Genomic DNA, 20,766 nt, shown 5'->3' with positions numbered 1-20,766 from the left:
CTGGCTTGGCTGTCTTCCTTTATCTGGTTCATCTGGCTTGCATACTCCTACAGTATTGTGTAGCTATCTCCTGCAAGTTGTGTATGTATAATTATAGTGTGTCACCCATCACTGTGCCATTGCTATACACCACTGATGAACCTTATTTAGCTATAATTGATGTTGATATTGTGCTATATATTGGTTAATAATTTTTATCTGGTGATATTGCCTATAAATGTATTGCTGCATACAATACTGCAATAATGTATAGTTCTCTCCTGTATGTTTTGTATACATATACTGTGTTACACATCACTTTGCCATTACCATACCAATGATGTACTGGCACTTAGCTACTGGTGGCCTTTAGTTACGATGCCACTATTGTGTTATATCTGTCACTACCGTGACATATTGAGTTGATTTGGGGATCGTACCTTGACCACCAAATAGCCTCACCAGGGGGCTGTCACGTTGGTGTATGTACTTGGTTGAATGTGACGTGGTCCTAGATAACAAATAATGATAATAAGCTTCCTGCCTGCGCACCGAATAATGAAAATACCAGGAAGGGAAACTACAGTCTCATTTGGAGTGGCCTAAAATTTGAGTTTTGGCGATTTAAAAAAAATCTATATCTGGTAACCTGTAAGTGTTTTCATATAGCTATTTAATGCTATATATGGTCTAGTACTATTCCGATCTGTAAAGGTGATTTTCGTCACATGTTTCTAGGATGATTTTTAAAAGTGGAATTTTGGGTGGCGTGGTAAATTTTTGGGGCATTCCCTACTTAAACGGTACTACTATACCATTTGACAAGGTTAATGTTGGGAGGTAAGTAATAGTTGTATCATGTATCTGAGTGATTTGCCTGATATGTACACCCAAGCTCGAGGGCCGTTAGGCCCGAGAGCGTGGGTGTACATATCAGGCAAATCACGAGGGCACGTGATACAACTGATATGTACCATGTAGGCCAATAGCCTACTGTGGTGGGCGACTAATCACCCAAGCCAATACGAGGCAATCCGCTGGATTTATTATATAGAGAATCTTGTAAAATTCGATTATGGGTCAGCAACAAGTAACGTTGCAGTTACGTTTGTTAACATAAACGGGCAAATCCTATGAATATCACGGAAACACTCAATATTGTTATTTAACAAGCGTTTCAAAGTTGCTACATCGTTTAACCACTGTTTACAATGTTTTATAAACATCCAGAGGGGTAAGCTTCGCTGTAGAGTGGTTACCTCGTGATATATGAAAAGTGGGCGTGGTACGTAATCAAACACGCGGACACACGATTGTAAATTAACCATGACACTAGTTCTCACCTTAAACTTCCGTTTGTCAACTCATAGGGTGGTAAGGGTATCGAATCGCCTTCGTATGAGTGCTGTAGAATGCAAAATCAGGTTCATGGTTTTCATCATGTGAGTAATAATAAACTCCCACAATCGAATACTGCCAGGATTCTTATAAAAACAAACAACGTTACCTCATCAGATATCAAGGCCATGGTACATAAATGTACCATGGCCAGCCATGGTTTATTTTAAATGTACCATAGCCAGCCATGGTTAGCCATGGTTTAACTTAAATGTACCATGGCCAGCCAGGGTTTATAAGATATGTAACCTGGAATTTGCCTTTGAAGTTAGGTGGTTTCATGGTACATTCATGCATGTGCAGGTGATATTATTACTTACTGACAGCTAATGTGATGTAGTAGTTGATGACCAAGTAGACACATTTGGGATTTACAGTGCAAGGTAGATACAGAAAAGAGTGAGCATTAGACACTCACTTACATTAGTAGATTTAATATCCACCATGGCTCATTGCCGTATGTGACTAACTTGTTTGTTGGAATCTATGGGCATCTGACTTTACAAATGCAATGGCTTGCTTGTATGGGTGTTGCCAGGCCATCTGTACATGTGCGTAATTAAATGTTGGTATAGTGCAAGATGTCAGACATGACCAAAACACAAACCCCCACAAACAATTGAGAATAACGCCAGCTGTGATTTATAAAAAAACCACCAATTTTTCACCAGCCATATAAACATATTGAAGATCAACAACTTTTCAAATCAAAATTCTAACCCCTTAAATTGGGAGAGCATAATGTACGCTTTATTAGAATAATTATTATGTTTGTCACTTTTTTAGAAATTTGGTTTTACCTACTAACTGTGACTTTACAGTGAAGGTTCTTTTTGTTAAGACTTACATTTTGTAAGACAGATTTTTAGATTTTAATTTCATTCTGTATTTGTAGAGAAACAAGTTGATGTTATGCTACCTCTAAAAACCAGGCGCCATGCAGTTATCTGATTCATCTGGAATTAACCATAGATAGTATATGCTACTATGAATTAACCAACTATGTATTACTATTTTGCAATAGGGTAGTTTTGGTTGTACAGTAATATTATTAGCTAATTCTCATATTTCGTAATTCATGAAATTTTTGTAATTTATTCAATTACGTTGCTATGCACTGCTAAGGAAGCGCTTGTTAAACAAACCGCTTTAGCCAACATATTACGCACAGAAGTATCTTCTAAACTGTTTTATAGTTTGACCATTGTGTTTTTACCACAAATTCTCTTGACAAAGCCTCATAGCTGCTCTTCATTTTCATTCGCGTGTGTAAAGGATACGCCCCCTTTCAACTCGAAGTGATAGGCTATTCCTGGTAGTCTGCATTATTGTTTTCTAGTTGTTAAACGCCTGAAAACCTCAAAGGAAGGTAGTTTTCAAAGCCTGAGAAAAGTCACCATGCCCGTATTTCAGTCCACTGAAAAGAAACCACCTCAGAGCAAAGTGCACCTGTGTAGAAGTTTAATACAGACTTCATTTTGCTTTTACTTCTTACGTAAAAGCTGCTTTTACTATTATTTAACCATTTTGCTCACGTGGGTGCGTACGGACAAACATAGATAGGTAGATAGGTACACACACACACTTTTACGAAAACAATTTCAGTAAACCAGGCGCGCGTGCCTGCAGCCGGCTGTGGGCAAGCGCCTGGTTTAAAAATACAAAAATACTCAGTGTACGTTTTCTCAGTAACCATTCAGAGTAATGCCTCACATTTCTGGGCAGAAACATATGTCACAAGATATGTGAAAATTTGATTTGATAAGACAGATTTCTTAAAATCAAATCTAAAGAGCATTAATTTTATGATGACATTTGTATTTTTGCTGCTACCCATGCAATACTAAATCAATTGTATCTCTAATATCTCCATATATGGAACCGCCCTCACTAAGTTTATGTATGTCCTATGATGGGTTATGTTGAGGTCACATCATTACAATGTAGAAATTTTTACATAAAATTTTCATGAATTTTTTTTCATTTTTGGTCATTTCTAACATCTCGCACTATACCATTTCCAGCTTAGATAGGCTATTTACTACATGCATTTTGTATATGTAGTGGCAAAATTGCCTTCCAGATGATGTAAGCACCTCTTATGTGCCCTAAACCAGAAAGGTGGTTATACAATATATAGGACAATTAGGCCATTCCACCCAATTGCACACCAATCATTCCACACAAGTCTCAGTTGCGTAATGTTGGTTGGTTGCAGAACCACTACCAGCCTCTAAACTGGAAACACTTGGTACAGTGGTAAGATACCAACTCTTAAATTAAGAGGTCAGTAGTTTGATTCCTGCTTAGGCAAAAAAATTAAAGTTTAGACATCTTTCAGGAGTATGTTTTATGGAGCACTTTAACTGCTCTAATTCAGGTATCTGAGAGTGACATTAGAGTACATGTACCACTTTCACACCTCAGATAAAAGGAAAGCCGGTGAATATGTATATCACATATTGCATTCTCATTAACTCAAACTATTGCACAGTTAGGTGTGTGTACATCTTCCAAAAAATGCTCACATTTCTTTGATGTTCTTTGCTATCTCTTTGCACCATTATATAGTCACACATCTTAAGATTGATTGTGGGATTAGGTTTCTTTGTAGTTTCTAAAAGCATGTTGAGTGGTTTCTTTGACTGAAATGGAGCTGTTTTTAATACAGGTGAGCTCTATAACACTGCTTTGATAAGTTCTAGACACTTGTCTCGATGTTACATAATGTACACTAAGTAAATTGAGCCATTGAACATGAAGTGGTATTCATGCGTGACTTTAATTTTATTTATGGATGAAATTTGCTCACGATAATTATAGCAAATACCTGGAAGTACTTAAAACAGCATTAAACTATCATTATTGTCAAGTCATGCTGTGATGTCCTGTCTCTCGATGTTACATACTGCGTGTTAAATAGACTGAGTCATTGGTGGTGAAGCCCTCATTCATGGATGACTGTAATTTTGTACGATTATTATAGTGAATATCTGAGAGCACTTATAATAACAGCATTAAACCATCATTATCAAGCCACGTTTGGATGTCCCGTGTCTTCTTTGCTCACTGTATAAACCCACAATCAAACTTTTTGTATGGTCGTGTCATTGGGCGTACATTTCAACTCTTAGCACAGCAATGCCTTGTTATTATTCTTACATTGCTTCCAGTAAACAACATCGAAATTCACAAAGTCCTACACTTGTGAAGCATGCCAGCAGTTTCCCACATGTGTAGGTGAAATCCACATGGCACATATTATTTATACCACGGGCACTCGTACTTTGCCTGGTATATACGCACTCGCACTTGGTCTAAAGCTCTCATGCTCATGCATATGTAATAGTTGTAACACAAGCATGAGGGCTTTGCTTGAATTTCCCATGTTACAGCTAATATGTAAAACTTATCAGGCTGATAGTCTGTACAGGGCAATCAATCACCCAAGCCAGTACGAGTGCAGCTACTGGATGTATTATATGTATATTATATGCATGCCTAAAATTTTCAATTATGGCTCAGCAGCTAGTACATTTTGGTTATGATGAACAGACATATCCTAGAGATATCACGGAGAATTTCAGTTACGTGAGTTTAATGTTTTAATCAGTGCTATTGAATCGTTTATGGAAAAGTACGGAGTTCACTAAAGGCCTAGATAGGTAAGCATGCTTGTAGAGTGGTTACTCCATGCACATGAACTGAAGAGGATGACAATGCAGAATCCGGAAAGCCTCACAACTTACAAGTATATCTACTTAGTCCCAATAACCGAGTGGTTAGTGGTGATGTGTTAATTAATATCCAGCTAATTATGCCAATTTTGTTGTTAGCACCACTCTTATGCTGTAAATGCCTTATTGCTATGCTGTTACTGCTGCTAGTGGTGATAGATGGTAGACCTTACCTCTCACCTCCCCCCATTGCTATTGCCACTCAATTGAGGGGATTCCTTGTAAACAATAATAAAAAAATAACTCATACAGTGTGTGGGAAGCAGCAAAATTGCTGGGGTATGCGCAAAAAAAAGTTGGGGCAGATGCAACATAATTGCTGTATGAGGATGGCTTTTAAGCCACTGCTATATACATAGCTCTCATTGTTGTTCCATCAAGCCATAGCTATATCAATGTGCTTAAGGTAAATGATTACTATCTCACTCTTCCACCCTCTGGTGACCAACTTAGACACATACATGAGATAAGTGAGATCCCACACAATTCTATCCTCATGGACTCTACTACCACCAGCAAGTCCTTGCTGCCAATGCTTATTAGCAGCAGCTTATCCCCTGTACCAGCAAAATTGGTTAAAAAGATCCAAGATGGACTGTTTGTTAAAACGGCAGAGCTTCTAACTGACACCCTGATTTCACTACAATACACAGCAGATGATCAAGTAACAGGCCATAAACAGAAGCCCAAGGAAGTCACTGATATTATGTGTTTTGGGACATTCATGGCAACAATTTCCCTCAAAGAATGCCACAAAATCCCAGACTTCATTGGCTACCAGAACTTCATTATTCAGTCATCTATTAACTCCCAGGAAGGCTGCTGGGTTACACATGACAGATGGTTTCACTTGAAAGCTTCGGTTACCACCATCCCAGAATGGTCATCCATTGATACCACTATGTGGAAGATGGCTTTCCCCGAGTGCCAACCAACTGGAGGTTCTTTCATCTATGTACCATTCAAACCCCTGTTGTACAGACCACTTCAACAGCCTTTCAATGGTACCTCCTCTATTTCATCAAGTCGTATATACCTTAAATGGAATGAGAATCCCAATTCAGAATGCTCTTGCCCCTCCTGCAGATTTGACCATTTATGTTATAGGTGTGTCCATGGCCAACAGAGGGCCCCAGACTGCACAACTAAATATTATGGGTACCACTTCTTTTGCCATGATTAAAACTTCAGTCCATCTGGATGTCCAAGTGTGTTGCAACCATCAGGCATCAAAACATGCTCCACATCCCCAGTGACCAGATGTGTTGGTTTGAATGTAGTGATCAAATGACACTGAATCCTGCTAGGGGGGAGTTGCTGATGAAGCTTACTTCATTCCAGTTCATGACAAATAGATGCCACCACTGCAAGTCAGCTTTTGCTAAGCCTGGTAGCATGGTCAGGCTTCTTTAGCCTAGCTGCTGCCTTGTACATCCGGACCACAAAGGTCCAAACTGGTTTCACAACTTTGGTTGCATGCTGGAGTAAACCCACAAGAGAGAGTATCTGCCTCTTCTTAGCTATTTGTCTGACTAGCCATGTGGTGTCCTGTGAGTGAATGAGGTGTAGTTTATCTTGAGGAAGGCGTGCCTCCATGTTCTTCGTGTCCAGTACTATGCTTAGAAAAGTAAGCAATTCAGACGGTCCTTCCACCTTTTTAACTGCAAGTGGGACACCTAAGTGTTGGCATGCTCCCTTGATGACTTGCAGATTATAAAGGCAGGTGGAGGCACCTGGTGGTCCCAGAGTGAGAAAATCAAGATAGTGCATGATTGGTGATACTCCCATATGCTCCAGTATGCATGAAAGCAAGCCTGCTAAGACATTGAATAGCTTTGGAGCAGAGTGCAGTCCAAATGGAAGGCATGTGTCGATGTATAGCTGTTTGTGCCACTTCATGGCTAGCAGGTGATGGTTGGCAGGATGAACTAGGAGAAGGAAAAATGCACTCTTGATGTCTATCTTTGCCAGCAGTTTACCCCTGCCCAGTGCCATGATCCATTCAATGGCAGTATTGACTGTTATGTATGTCAGTGAACAGAGGTCCTTGAGTATCCCATCGTTGATGCTGTGTCCAGAGGGATGAGATAAGTTCACTATTAGATGCCACTTGTTTGGCTGATGAATTTTCGGTATTACTCCAAACCTGCTAACATGTGCACTGGAAATTAGGTCAGGAGTGCATGTGCCAACAACACAACACTGGGACACTTCTTCTAAGAGGTATTGATTCACAAGTGTACCAATAAGCGGATTGGCTACAATATTGACCATCGATAGGTATTTTTTACCAATATTGGTATCGGTACAGAACAGTAGGAGGATCGATATCGCTAATGATATATATACAATAGCAATATTAAAGCGATTAGAATGTAGTGTAATACAGAAATATCCATTTAAGGCTTCATGGCAATATTCATAAAAATGTTTGTGGGTGTCTAATTGTCTGGATTGCACAATAGAAACCCAAGTTGTATACCACCACAGGCAGAGTATAGCAATGAATACATGCACTTGTTGTTGTAGGGTAGGTAAATGTACACTTTTAACTATAATGCAAATATCGGATCGACTATTGGTTATAGGTTTCTTTTAGTGGCATCAATATCGGATATCGGTACATCCAAAAACACTTATCAGTACACCTCTATTCACAACCCCAGATGCTGCACTGCACCATACAGGTTCTTCACTACTGATGCCAGACTGCTGTAGGATGAATAAAGCCAATCCTAAAGCCATTTGTGATCCCTGTTATAAAGAATTTTTCAAATAGTTGATCAGGGTGTTCTTTGAATAGAGCAAGCCAAACTAGTGGGGTGATTACGCTTCTGGTTGCTGGTGGCACACAGACTTTCTCTGGTCACGCACTGAATTCCAGTCTGACAACCTCAGCTTTGTGGAGACCATCAACAAAGGTACCTCCAAAGATCTAATGGTAATGCACCTACTAAGGCGCCTGTGGTTCTTTCAGGCATTATTTGACATCTCTAATCATATGTCACATATCCCCGGAGTGCAGAACAGTGCAGCCAATATGCTGTCTAGGAACCAAACAAAGAAATTCCTACAATTGTATCCATAATTGTCACCATTTCCAGAATCACTACCAGCACCACTGTTGTGTCTAATAGCCCCAGAAAAGATTGATTGGACCTCAACAGATTCCTCCACTGTTTGAAGCAGTCCATAGACAAAATAAAGTGTTCCCCACAGGTTAATTGCCAATAACTGGTATTTTAGTTACTCTGTGTACGTATGATTATGCCTGTACCAATACACTGTATAATTTGCTTTATTCTTATACAAATACATTATTAACACTAATGATATTTACCAAATACTATACTATACCTTTCTAGGCTATTTCACATGGGTGTCCAAGCCAGTGGCAGGCCCTACTCACCTACAAAGTCTGGCCAATAAATTATTCAGAGAAGGTCTGGTTTCCTGTTCAAGACACACATATACTGCAGGGCAACAAAGATTCTGCAATTGTTGTACAATTTTAAGTGCTGCTTTGTGCCATCAACTGATTCCACTCTAGTATTGTTTGCAACCCACTTAGATGCAAGCAACATCTCATCTAGCCACTATCAGACATCTACATGTGTCGGCCAGGTCTCCACAAGCAGTTTAACCCCTTCAGATCACACCATGACTTCAACAAGTTTTGAGGGGCATAAAGAAGCATCAAGTTGGATCTCATCCCACAAGGATTTAACAATTCACATAATGCAACAGATGAAAACTCATTGTCACAGGAACCTGACTCATACACTGATATTATGCTGTGGGCAGCATGCTGCATTGCCTTTTTTGGGTTTATGTGAGTTGAGAGTTTACCATACCAGACAAGTATAGTTATGAAGACTCCTCTCATTTGTCCCTTTCAGATATTTCAGTGGACAAGTGGGATCACTCTTGCATTTTACGAGTGACAATCAAGCAATCAAAGACCGACCCTTTCTGGAGAGAAGAGAATATTTACTTGGGTGCTACCAATTACCCTTTCTTCCCAGTCTTAGGCATACTGCCATATTTGGTGGTTCGGGAAAATAAAACCTGGTTCACTCTTTTTTACTAAAGATGGAAGTGGTTTAACACGTTAAGCTTTTGCAGCACTACTGGACCCCGTCACCTTGATAGCAAAAACTACAATACTCCAGTTTTAGAATTGGAGCAGTTACTTCTGCAGTACAGGCCCATATTCCTGATGCCTACATAAAGATGCTAGGATGTCGGCGAAGTGATGCCTATCACTACTACATAAAGACACCACCTCAAGAACTGGCCAAGCTATCCAGGCAGCTAGTTTCCCCGTTTGAATATAACCACATAACTTCTCCCGTTTGAACATAGCCATGTAACTCCTGCATGTGTTATTGATGAATTTATCTTGTTGTTACTATTTGTCTTTGCAATTAATACACAGTCCCACACAGCATGCATAGCCAACCATTTGTACCAAGGAATAGTCAATCGAATCATCACAGGGATACTTGGGTGAAAGCTGGTTGGAGATACTGGCTCATGTTCTCTGGCCTAATTTGAGAGGTCTTCAGAGGGACAGAGCCTGTCTTGCCCCCAAAATCTTTCCTACCCAAGTATACAGATGTTTACTACTATTTGGCCACTAAAACAAGGTATCAAATTATTTGACTCCATTGCAGTCGAGGCCTTGTACATTCACCAAACCACTTCCACAATCAACAGACTGTGTTAGGCACTTGAAGAAGAGCTCCAGCCAGATAGTGCATTCCAACAAGGACAACAATGGGTGAATGACATAATTAACAAGAAAACAAACATCCAAAACTTTAATTAAGTTTGTACTGTCATCTTGTTGAACTGTAAAACTATATTGCTGGAAAAAAATGAAACAGGTCCATGTGAAAATATACTGTCGTAAATAAAAATGAAATACTGAATTCACAGATGTGGATTAGAGGAGTGTTGTCATCACCATATACATAGACAAAGAATGAACATCTTTAATGGAAAGAAGTACAAAGTGAGAAACCAAGTTTCCCACAGAGGCTAAATTTGAGCTATGATAACATCTGCATAATTTTATGCATATGAGGATTAGTCTGTAGGTATGCTCTTTTACCAGATTTGTATGAAATTCATTATTTAAACTGTTGGAGGCACGGTGTGACAAGTGTGGACAATTACTGGTGCGTACACACAGTAGAAATGTAGCTATGCAGTTCAATAGCTATTTATAGTAAATAACGTACATAGATGTAAAATTGTATGGCAGAGAACTGTTGGGAAACGAGGGAGCATCCAGTTAAATCTGTGGAAGTATCTTGAAGGCAACATGTAGGCAAAACGCACATGAAACATGTGCAAACCGTGCACATAATGCATGAATTTTTTTACCTTGTAGCTGAGCTGTACCGTATATTGTAGACTGTATACACCTATAGTAAGCTACTGACATGCTAACCATGAATCAACAAAGATAAGTACATGCATTGTACAACATGCTGAAATGTAGGGTCGAAAAATTATGCCTAACAGTTATTGAGATATGCTTGTCCATCCAGTTAGTAAATAAATAAGTTGGTCTGCCAGCCATCCAGTCAGTCAGCCATCCATCCAGCCAGCCAACCAAATCAGTAGAAATTCAGTTAAGAAAGGAAATTTCAAAGCAAGCCTTATCAGAAGTATTTTAGGGTTATTTTAAAGGAGAATTTGGGCTTTGTGGTACCAGGAGTATAATATAGTGTCGAACTGCTACAGGATGTGAAAAATGAGCCTGTAAAGTCCTACATATAGCATCGTTCAAACAACTCAGTGATTTGCATTGATTGGTGACCAATTATAAGTGTAGTGGGTGTACTTTGTGTATGTAATTCTGAGTGAAAGAACGGTGTACTTGAGAAAAGTATTGCAGATCACACAGAGGAACTCACCATACAAAAAGAAAGACCCAATCAGCTAATCTGGAAAACAAACATTGAGGTTTCATTATGGTCAAGGTTTCATCATGGTTGGAAAAATGGTCGAGATTTTATCATTGTCACCATCCCCTGCCTCAACAGTTCTACTAGAGAAAGTGAACATCTAGATGGAATTTCAGTTTCATGTGGACCACCTGTCAAAATGTTTAAGGTGTTAAATCTGTGCAATCAACAGTGGTCATGTTTAGGAGAAGAAATGAAGGTATGTGCCAGGTTAATTAATTTTTTCACAGCATATAGTGAAGTTCAACACTCTTCCTCCCCACTTAGCGGTACCCAAACAATACTACTGAAGGTAACATGAGACCATTTGCTGTTTAAAGGAAAGCATGTATGAACTTCAGTGATCCCTATGATTTAGTACTGCGGTACTAAAAAATACTGTCAGATTTACTTGAAACTTTATGCAATGATACATGTATTCCACAGTTGAAACAGATAGTCTATACACCTACACAAAGGTGTGCATACATGTAAGATTAACATTCACTCTATCATACAACACACTGCTGTAAAATGGTTAAGTGAGTTTTGTACAGCAAATACTAAAACAGTAGAAAGTGTGTTAATGATCACCTTAATTAAGCAGTCACCTTTGTATAATGACCATTGTCATGAAGTCCCAAATATTTTCCCATACAAAGTCACAAACATTTGCATTGTTAGGTAAATATGCTGAGATACACTGTATGTTCCTTTACCTTCTCTGCAAACAGATTCATCACCACTCCAACTTCCATTACTCTGACAGATCCTATTGTCACTACCAGTTAGCTCATAACCAGTGTTACATGTGAAACCACAAGTGTCTCCCTCATAACCCACTCCTTCTCTACCAGAACTACATGACATTCCTCCATTGGATGGTGTTGATAGGGTATCACATCGGATGTCTACAAACATAATACAAACAGAGAGTACAACCAGGATATAAGAATCAACTAGACAATTCTCATGATCATAATAGTCCAAAATTTCTGCTTGCTTTAAATTTATCAACACACATTAAATGGTACATACGCTTAAAATATATATAAGTATATATGTGTGTACTTTCATACCTCAGATCAAAGAAAAGCCAGTGCATATATATCGGTTCAGAAAGTTTATGAGATATGCGCACTGTAAACAGTGCGTATACTTCGTTAAGGCAGTGCATATAATATCTTGTTAACTCAAGATATTGCACAGTTAGGTGTGCATATATCACATTAACCCATTCTAAGTAATCCTCACATTTCTTTACGTCCTTTACTATCTCTTTGTGCCATTATATAGTCACACATCTTAAAATCAATTGTGGGATTAGGTTTCTTTGTAGTTTCTCAAAGCATGTTGAGTAGTCCTTTGACTGAAATCGAACTGTTAACACTGTTTTGATAAGTTGTAGACACCTGTCTCGATGTTACATTACCCAAGCTAGTAAGTAAATTGAGCCATTAGAGGTGAAGTGGTATTCATGCACGACTGTAAATTTATTCATGAATACAATTTATTCACGATTATTATACTAAATACCTGGAAGCACTTATAACAGCATTAAACAATCATCATCAAGTCACGTTCTGATGTCCTGTATCTCGATGCTATGTACCAAGCTCTAAATAGATTGAGCCATTGGTAGTGAAGTGGTATTCATGCACGACTGTAATTTTATAATTTACTCACAATTATTACAGTGAATACCTGGGAGCACTTATAACAATGTTAAACCATAATTATCAAGTCGTGATTGGATGTCCTGTGTCTTCTTTGCTCACTATATAAACCCACAATCGAACTTTTCATATGGTTGTATTGTTGCGTGTACGTTTTGAACCCTTAGCACAGCAATGTCTTCACATTATTCTTAAGCTGTTTCCAGTGTCCACTATCGAAATTCATAAAGCCCAATATAAATACACTCATGAAGGATGCCAGCAGTTTCCCACACGTGTAGGTGATTAACCCACATGGCACATATTACTTATACCATGGGTACTTGTGCTTTGCTTGATATATATGCACTTGTGACCGTGGTATAACTAATACATATAGCTACCACTTTCACACTTCAGATCAAAGAAAAGCCAGTGCACATTATATAGTTATACAACGGCCACGAGTGCTCTGCCTGATATAAACACACGAGCCTGAGGGCCGTCAGGCCCGAAGGCAAGTGCGTTTATACAGGCAGAGCACGAGTGCACGTTGTATAACTGTTATGTACCACTCACCTAATAGGTGGGGAGATTCTCACAAGACAGCTGTAACACTTATAAAGGCCAGGTTTCTAACATCGATTGTGGGTAACCAAGCCAGACGTTGCGATGACGTTCCCCTTGCAGTACTGCAGCCACCTGAGATATTGAAAGCTAGTACGCTATGGGTTATATCACTAACCTGCATTCGCTGTTCGACTCTCATCATGTAGTGCTCAGCATGCCAGTGTGCCATGTAGACTAAGCACCAGACTAATCACCATAGTGATTCTCTCGAGCGAAAAAAAGCAGCTAAATAGACGGTTTAAGTAAACAAAATCTAGCTACTAAACGATACTAGTCTATTTCTTACTATTCACACTGGCTAAACTCGAATCAGGTGGCATGACAAAACTGGTTCCCACAATCGAACGTAAAGGTTAGTATTATTTAGAATATATTTGTTTTATTGAGTCATTGTTGAAGTGGACTACTACAGTTTAATCTGGGCTAAGATGGCACCAGACTAGTAAGGTGTATAAGTACGTTTAGACTAGAGTTGTGGCCACCCGCGTTGGCTTTTTCGATCGCCATTGGCTGCTTGTAAACATTATATGTATTGGTGACGTTATGGCCCACAATCGACCTTTACATGTCGGGCTATAAAAGAATTCGAGTGATCTGTGAAGTGTCTTTCCACCTATTAGGTGAGGTGTCGTAGTGGTCTTCGCCACCGGCACTTGTGCTATGCTGCACAAAACCGCAGCCAGTGCAATATCTGTATATTGCACTGCGGTCGGTGCATTATAACTTATAATGCACTCGTTGTGGTCTACAAAACTGCAACCAGTGCGTTATAAGTTATAATGCACTCGCTGCGGTCTGCAGCAGTGCAATATACAAATTATGGCACTGGAGGTGCCTTTGAACTGCCCACGCAGAGTGGAACATATGTCACATATTGCACTGGCTCAAAGTGTTAACGAGATATACCAGTGCATATAATCATATCATTAAGGCAGTGCGTAGATCTCGTTAACTCGAGACATTGCACACCTAATAGGAGTGCACACTATATCCAGAAATCATTAGATTTCTTGGATGTTATACTGTTATCTCTCTTCTCTTATATAAGCAATCAAGCAAGCAGTGATTGTGAGATTGAATTTTGCCAAATAAACTATGATTGTGGGATTCAATTTTAATACATCAATAGTAGTTTGTTTTTTACTTTTGTAAATATAGTAATTAAAGAAACATGATAACACTAGTTTCTTAAAATGCCTTTATTAGCAAAAGTAAAATCAAACTACCGTTTGATGTATTAAAATTGAATCCCACAATCATAGCTTGTTTGGCAAAATTTAATCCCACAATCACAGCTTACTTGGTTCCCTATATAATAGAAGGGTATAACAACCACCAATTAGGTGAGTCTACATGCTAAAGTAGAACATATTAGTTATACCACTGTCACTTGTGCTTTGCCTGTATATACATACACACTTGCCCTTGGGCCTGCAGCCCTCGGGTAAGTATGTATGTACTTGGCAAAGCACTCATGCTCGTGGTATAAATATTACTTGTAGTATGGTGTGTGGGCAGATCATAGGCTGCCGCCAGTGTTAAAAATCAGTTGTAAAATGGCTAAGTACCTCCTTTTGGCCACACAGTCTAGCCAACAATTAGTTCAAAGACTTCAAACGAAATCAAACACCAGACCAACACAGGAAGTCACAATACAAGGCCAAGGACTGAAAAGGAGGTAAATCACTCTGGAACGAATGAACACACAACACTGCACACTCATCTGAATGAATGGGAAGCAGTACAACCACTAGGCTGAGTCGTATCTGTATACCACATGCTCATTCGCCAATAAATTAAGCTAACCAAGACTATTATATTGCTGTACCACTCAACAATGAATATCAGATACTTCAGCTACACCCGTCTAAATGATGCAAAGCAGTACAATGGCTGAAGTGATTGGCATCGATGATGGCACATCGTGCTCAAGCATAACAAACACGCTACCAATGAATAAACTAACTATCAAGATAGTAACTACTGAGTAAAACTGCTCCTTCTACACAGCGCTCAGCGGTAGCCAAATTAACCTTGCTTTCTTGTTCCTTCCGTGTTACAAATGGGTGCCTTTGATCTGCGCATGCCCCATACCACAAATCAGTTAGAACACACCTATTCAGTTTGTATCTGATTTGTAACCAACTCCACCCTCGGTCCTGTGGCCCTAGAGTGTCGTGTTTACAAATCAGATACAAACCTCATGAGTGTGTTACAACTATTACATGTGTATATATATACATATATATATAAAGTTGTGTAATCTGCAATGTCAAGGTATATACATATTTAGGAATCAAAATGTAGCCAATGGTGCATTATATAGTCTTGCAGTATCATACAGTACGATAGTACTGTTATAGTACTGTATAGTAGGGACCATAAAGGAGTAGGCATGGCCCATGAAATAATATCACCGAAAAACCAGTCTCACTTTCCCCAAACAACGATGAGGTAGTATTGGTTAGGTAAAACTAAGCCCAAACAAGCTTTCGGATCAACCTGAAACACTTTCAATAAGTTGCTACGGAATTTAAAAAAAAATATTTATTTAACGGAATTTTCTACTGACTGACTGAGTAAGTAAGTAACTGACTGATTCCTTCAGACAAGCATAACTTGATAATGGCTAAGGCTACGGACTTGATTATTTCACTGTTCGGCATTGCTTCAATCCGAGAGGTGACTTTCAGCATACCACAGTACATACAGTGCATTCTTCATAGACTTACCAGTGTCCTCCTTTGTGTCCCATTCATCTTTGCTGACAGCGTTAAGAGCCATTTTGGTGGTAGCACGTGATGGCTTCCCTTCAAAATGGAAATCGTCCGTCTTTTTCATAGTGGCTACTCTGATTGCAGAGGTGCTTTTGATTCGTACTGCTATGTAACGGGTTGAACATAGCCAACAATGAAGCATAATGGATACTTCACTTTTCAGATGATAATTGATATAACTGGGGCATGCGGTGCCATTTCTTTCTTTTGGTATGCATGGATTGTGGAGGTGGTTTTCGAACAGTTCTTGATCTGAAATGCTGTGTAATGGGTTGGAAATAGCCAACAACAAAGTGTAATGGATACATCACTTTCAGACGATAATTGGGGCGCATGGCACCATTATGCGTGGGTTCACCAGTTATAATAATTATTGTTAACAAACAAGTACACAGAAAAATTTGAAATTTTCAACTAGAGTAGGGACCATAGCACATTGATAAAAGTACTGAACAAGCTGGAGTAGTGCACGATATTAAATCACATTAAAACAATAAGAAGGGTTATATCCTACTGTGCTCAAGATACCATAATGGAAATGCACAGTAGGGATATAACACTTCTTAATGTTTTACAGTGATTTAATATTGTGCACTACCCCAGCTTATTTCAGTACTTTTTATCGATGTGCTATGGTCCCTACTCTAGTTGATTTTTCTGTGTACTTGTATGAGTCTAATATGTTCATCCAAACATCAATATATGTAGCCTAGAAATATTAATTGAATTAAAAGTATAAATATAAGTTAAATAATCTTCAATTCCCGATATGTGACCGAATTTGACAAAACAAGGCTTCCACACACATCCACTTTTATGACTTTGAAGCACCATAACTCAATGTAGGAGTATGCCATTAGTTTCAAATTTTTACCTGATATTGTACTATGCTATTGAAGGACTTTGTAAAAATTATAGGCCAATAGCTTGCTGAGTACTCAAGTTACAGCTGGTTAAAGTCAGAAAATTGAATGTGTGTGGAAGCCTTGTTTTGTCAAATTCGGTCACATATATAGGAAAACACAAACTCATATGTGTCACACATTGTCCTACAGTAGGAAGAGGAGGAAAGTGGCAAACAAAATAACTACACATTTAAGTGCAAAATAAATAAGTAAGCAACAATAGTCAACTTCAGTTAAATTACACTACTAAGCCTTCTTTATTTTATATTAAATCAAAATGAAGTGCACACATTGTGTTTCTTTTCAATAAATTCTTTGTTTACTCTAGCAGTAAATTCTGATAATTGATACCTCAAAGAGGTACAAAACATTCAAAATCAGAGAAGATACTGAACTTTTCTTATACTGTATAAATACACTGTCTGTTATCTATGATGTAAACATGTACATAGTTGCAACATACAATACAGTATATAAGAGTAACTCATACCAATGGTAAACTGCATTAATGGTTGTCGGTTGTCTGCACTGATGTCTGGGTTAACTATACTGAATGTACTTGATGAATTAGCTGTGATTCTGGCAAATGTTCTGAACCCTGTAGTTGCAATAGTCCACACTCGATAGCGCGTGTCAAAGGGTTGATAATATCCTATAATATCTCCAATTTTAAACTCAATTCTGTTGCTCCCACTAAGAGACATGTTTAATAACCAGTATGTGTTAGAAGTGTTAGTACCAACTTGAACCACTCCACTATCTATTAACTGAACTTCACCCACTTTATCAAATATATCACCACCAGGTGTTGGTGGATGCCATACTTCCAAAAAAGGATCATTTACTCCAGCAGCAGTTCTGTCCATACTAGCAGTTATACCAGTTATTCTACCATTACAATCAAAGTAAGCACGTGGGATAATCACTTGACGTTGTGGTGGAATACTTCGAAATCCTTTTTGTCCAACTGTGACATTTTGAAAGCAAATCCCTTTGCCTGTGCATGGAATTTCATCAACATTAAAGTTTATGGCTGCAATAATAGGGAACCTCACTATGGAAGCACTATAGCATGTACGTGTTGAGCTGAATCCTCAAAAAATTTAATAACTCATGGATGGAATTACATACAATCTTGAAGTTTGGAACACTTGTAGTACTGCTTGACCCGCTTAAAATATTTTTAAAATCTTTTTGTTCAAATGTCTGACATAATATTTATGGCCATTCAAAATTTTCACCATACATTTCCTATGTGGAAGCCATAAAATACAGTGTCTATTACAGCCCTTTCCTGAACTTGTAATGGAGCCAAACTGTACATGTCTGTTGCTGACATCTTTGCTGTCACCATTAACCATCTGGTTGGCTGGAATGTTTACTCTCTTCAGAAAAAATCAACTTCTAATTTTTAGCTGATTTTTAGGATTCAGCTCAACCTGTACACACCATAATGATATGGAATTCTGTCATCAATAGAAGCTAGGCCTAAGCACACTGTATTATATTACAGATTATCCAAACTCATTGGGCCCTGAGGGTGTTCAGATAATCAAAAAGTTGGGATATTGGAATCCCATTCATTTATATACAGAGCCTGTACAAATACTGTAATAGAACACACACTATAGACAAAATACTTTAATAGAACAGTCACTTCCGTAGTTCAGATAATGAAAATTTGGATAATTAATGATCGGATAATTGAGGGACCACTGTATTCCAAATTCTTCAAATTATTGCTTCTGGTTATTAACCAATCATTTTCAAAATTATTCCTAAAATTTATGCCAATTATAATAAGGGTTTATAAAAGTGACTGCTATATTACAATTACAGACTCTAAGTTGACTACTCTATTAGAGTATCTCAACCTTTTCTATGTATACAATGTTTCAATGATGTGTCCAAAGGATTTTGTATTACACTGCAAATAGAACTTAGTATTTTACGCCAACTATTCCTGGAACTCATCCAATTATTGCAGAATATTTCCTACTACTTTATGATTCCCAAAATTAATCTGGCATAGTAGACACATGCCTATTAGAAGCTAACACTAAAAATTATATTCCGTGCCTTTTTGAAACAAATTGTGCTTACAGTATAAGGAAATATTTTAGTAGGTGTGCACTAGAAAAAAATCAAAAACATTTACTACTGTATAACATGTGACAAAACTCTTTAAAATCTGACAACACAAAAATGGAATAAACGTACATAATATAATGTGGCATATTTAAACATGTCCAAAAGCTACCGGTTTGTAGTTTTATGCATCAAACTACAAACATGTACACGCATGTGTGTGTGTGTGTGCGTGCTTGCGTGCATGCGTGTGTGTGTGTGTGTGTGTGTGGTGTGTGTGTGTGTGCGTGCGTGTGTGTGTGTGTGGGGGGGGGGGGGTGTGTGGTGTGTGTGTGCGTGTGTGTGTGTGTGTGTATGTGTGCGGTGTGTGCATGTGTTGACATCCACTGTAAACAGTTGCATTAAAACCAGCTGGTGTGTGAGAAATGAAAATTTTAATAGACCCCAAGTTAAGCTTTCAGCCAGGTAAGTTATTATATATAATTATGTTAGTTTGAAATATGGGTAAAGCAGGTTGTGAATACAGCTTTCATATTTGGTTGCAAAAGTTAACAAATAACTGATTTCCTGAAGTAAAGTTTAATGGGACTCATCTAAACATACCCACAGCTGTGTCAAAGTCATAGTCTTCAAAGATGATTGTAAGTGATAATGGTTGTTTCATTAGCACTAAATTTTCTACGATTTCTGCTCTAAGAATGCAAATTAAGCATTGTGTATCTGGCAATAATCTAGCAGAGAGGGATGCACAGAAATTAAAAAACCATGTAGCAAACAAATTCTCAAGAATTCTTCTAAACTCTTGTTTTCAATTTTTGTTCAAAAGCCATTTGATGCCCTACTGGATTGCCATATACATACCTTGTACATACAATAAGGGCACATTGTGGGATACAGCTTCTTGTTTGACAATGCTGGAATGGTCTATGCAAAGTCCATGGTGTGTTACACCTTCACAGGTGTGACTATCTGTTGTACATACTCTATTGAGTGAAAACTAGCCATTTTCTCCCTTTCATAATGTTTAAAATTGTTGTATATATAAGGTTTTTAATAATTGTTATTCCCAGCATCTTATAGTATGCAGATGAACTTCACTTCACTTGTGTAAAGCTATTTACACTGTAAGCAACCAAAATAAATTATACTGTGTACAAATAAACTCCTTGTTTACCATTAATATTAAATTGGTTTTCATTGAAGTTGCCATTTCATACATGTACACACCATCATACATAGAGGGGGATAGAGGGTGAGCATTTAGTACCATGAAAAAATTGGTAAAGAAGAATATTGGAAGCCAATGAAAGGGTTTAGGATTTATAAAAATATCATGCTTACAGAATGTTGCATGCATATATGCACATCCCACTTTACTGGGCCCATCCAGAAGCACCAGATTGTCACAACAGCATGACTAAGTTAGTAGAAACCAAGCAGCCCGAGCAAGGATGGGGAAGGCAGACTAAAAGAAATAGATGGCGTATTAATGGGGGTAGTTAACCCTTAATACTGTTCATAATTCCAGCTTGAGTTTTGAGGTGAACATGGTCGGGTTAGCTCAGCAAGTTGCACTAGCCTGCACAGACTCTGTTTATTTATTCACATAAGTTTTAAATTTGATAAAGCTTTATCAACGA

General features: G+C 38.3%; 1 protein-coding gene across 3 annotated transcripts in view; it reads right to left on the bottom strand.

Annotated features, from left to right (window-relative positions):
- Positions 1-20,766, bottom strand: part of LOC136254694 (uncharacterized) — an 86,496-nt gene that overhangs the window by 38,298 nt on the left and 27,432 nt on the right. For all 3 annotated transcript variants that reach the window (XM_066047422.1, XM_066047423.1, XM_066047424.1), the window contains exons 9-10: positions 17,529-18,035; positions 11,791-11,982 (exon numbers count right to left, since the gene is read on the bottom strand). In XM_066047422.1, the coding sequence (XP_065903494.1) occupies positions 11,791-11,982; positions 17,529-18,035 (699 nt within the window). The remainder of the gene's footprint in view (positions 1-11,790; positions 11,983-17,528; positions 18,036-20,766) is intronic.

This window comes from Dysidea avara, chromosome 4, assembly GCF_963678975.1.
Source record: "Dysidea avara chromosome 4, odDysAvar1.4, whole genome shotgun sequence".
NCBI classification, from domain to species: domain Eukaryota; kingdom Metazoa; phylum Porifera; class Demospongiae; order Dictyoceratida; family Dysideidae; genus Dysidea; species Dysidea avara.
The sequence above is the reverse complement of the archived record's forward strand: the minus strand, read 5'-3'. Positions and strand labels throughout refer to the sequence as shown.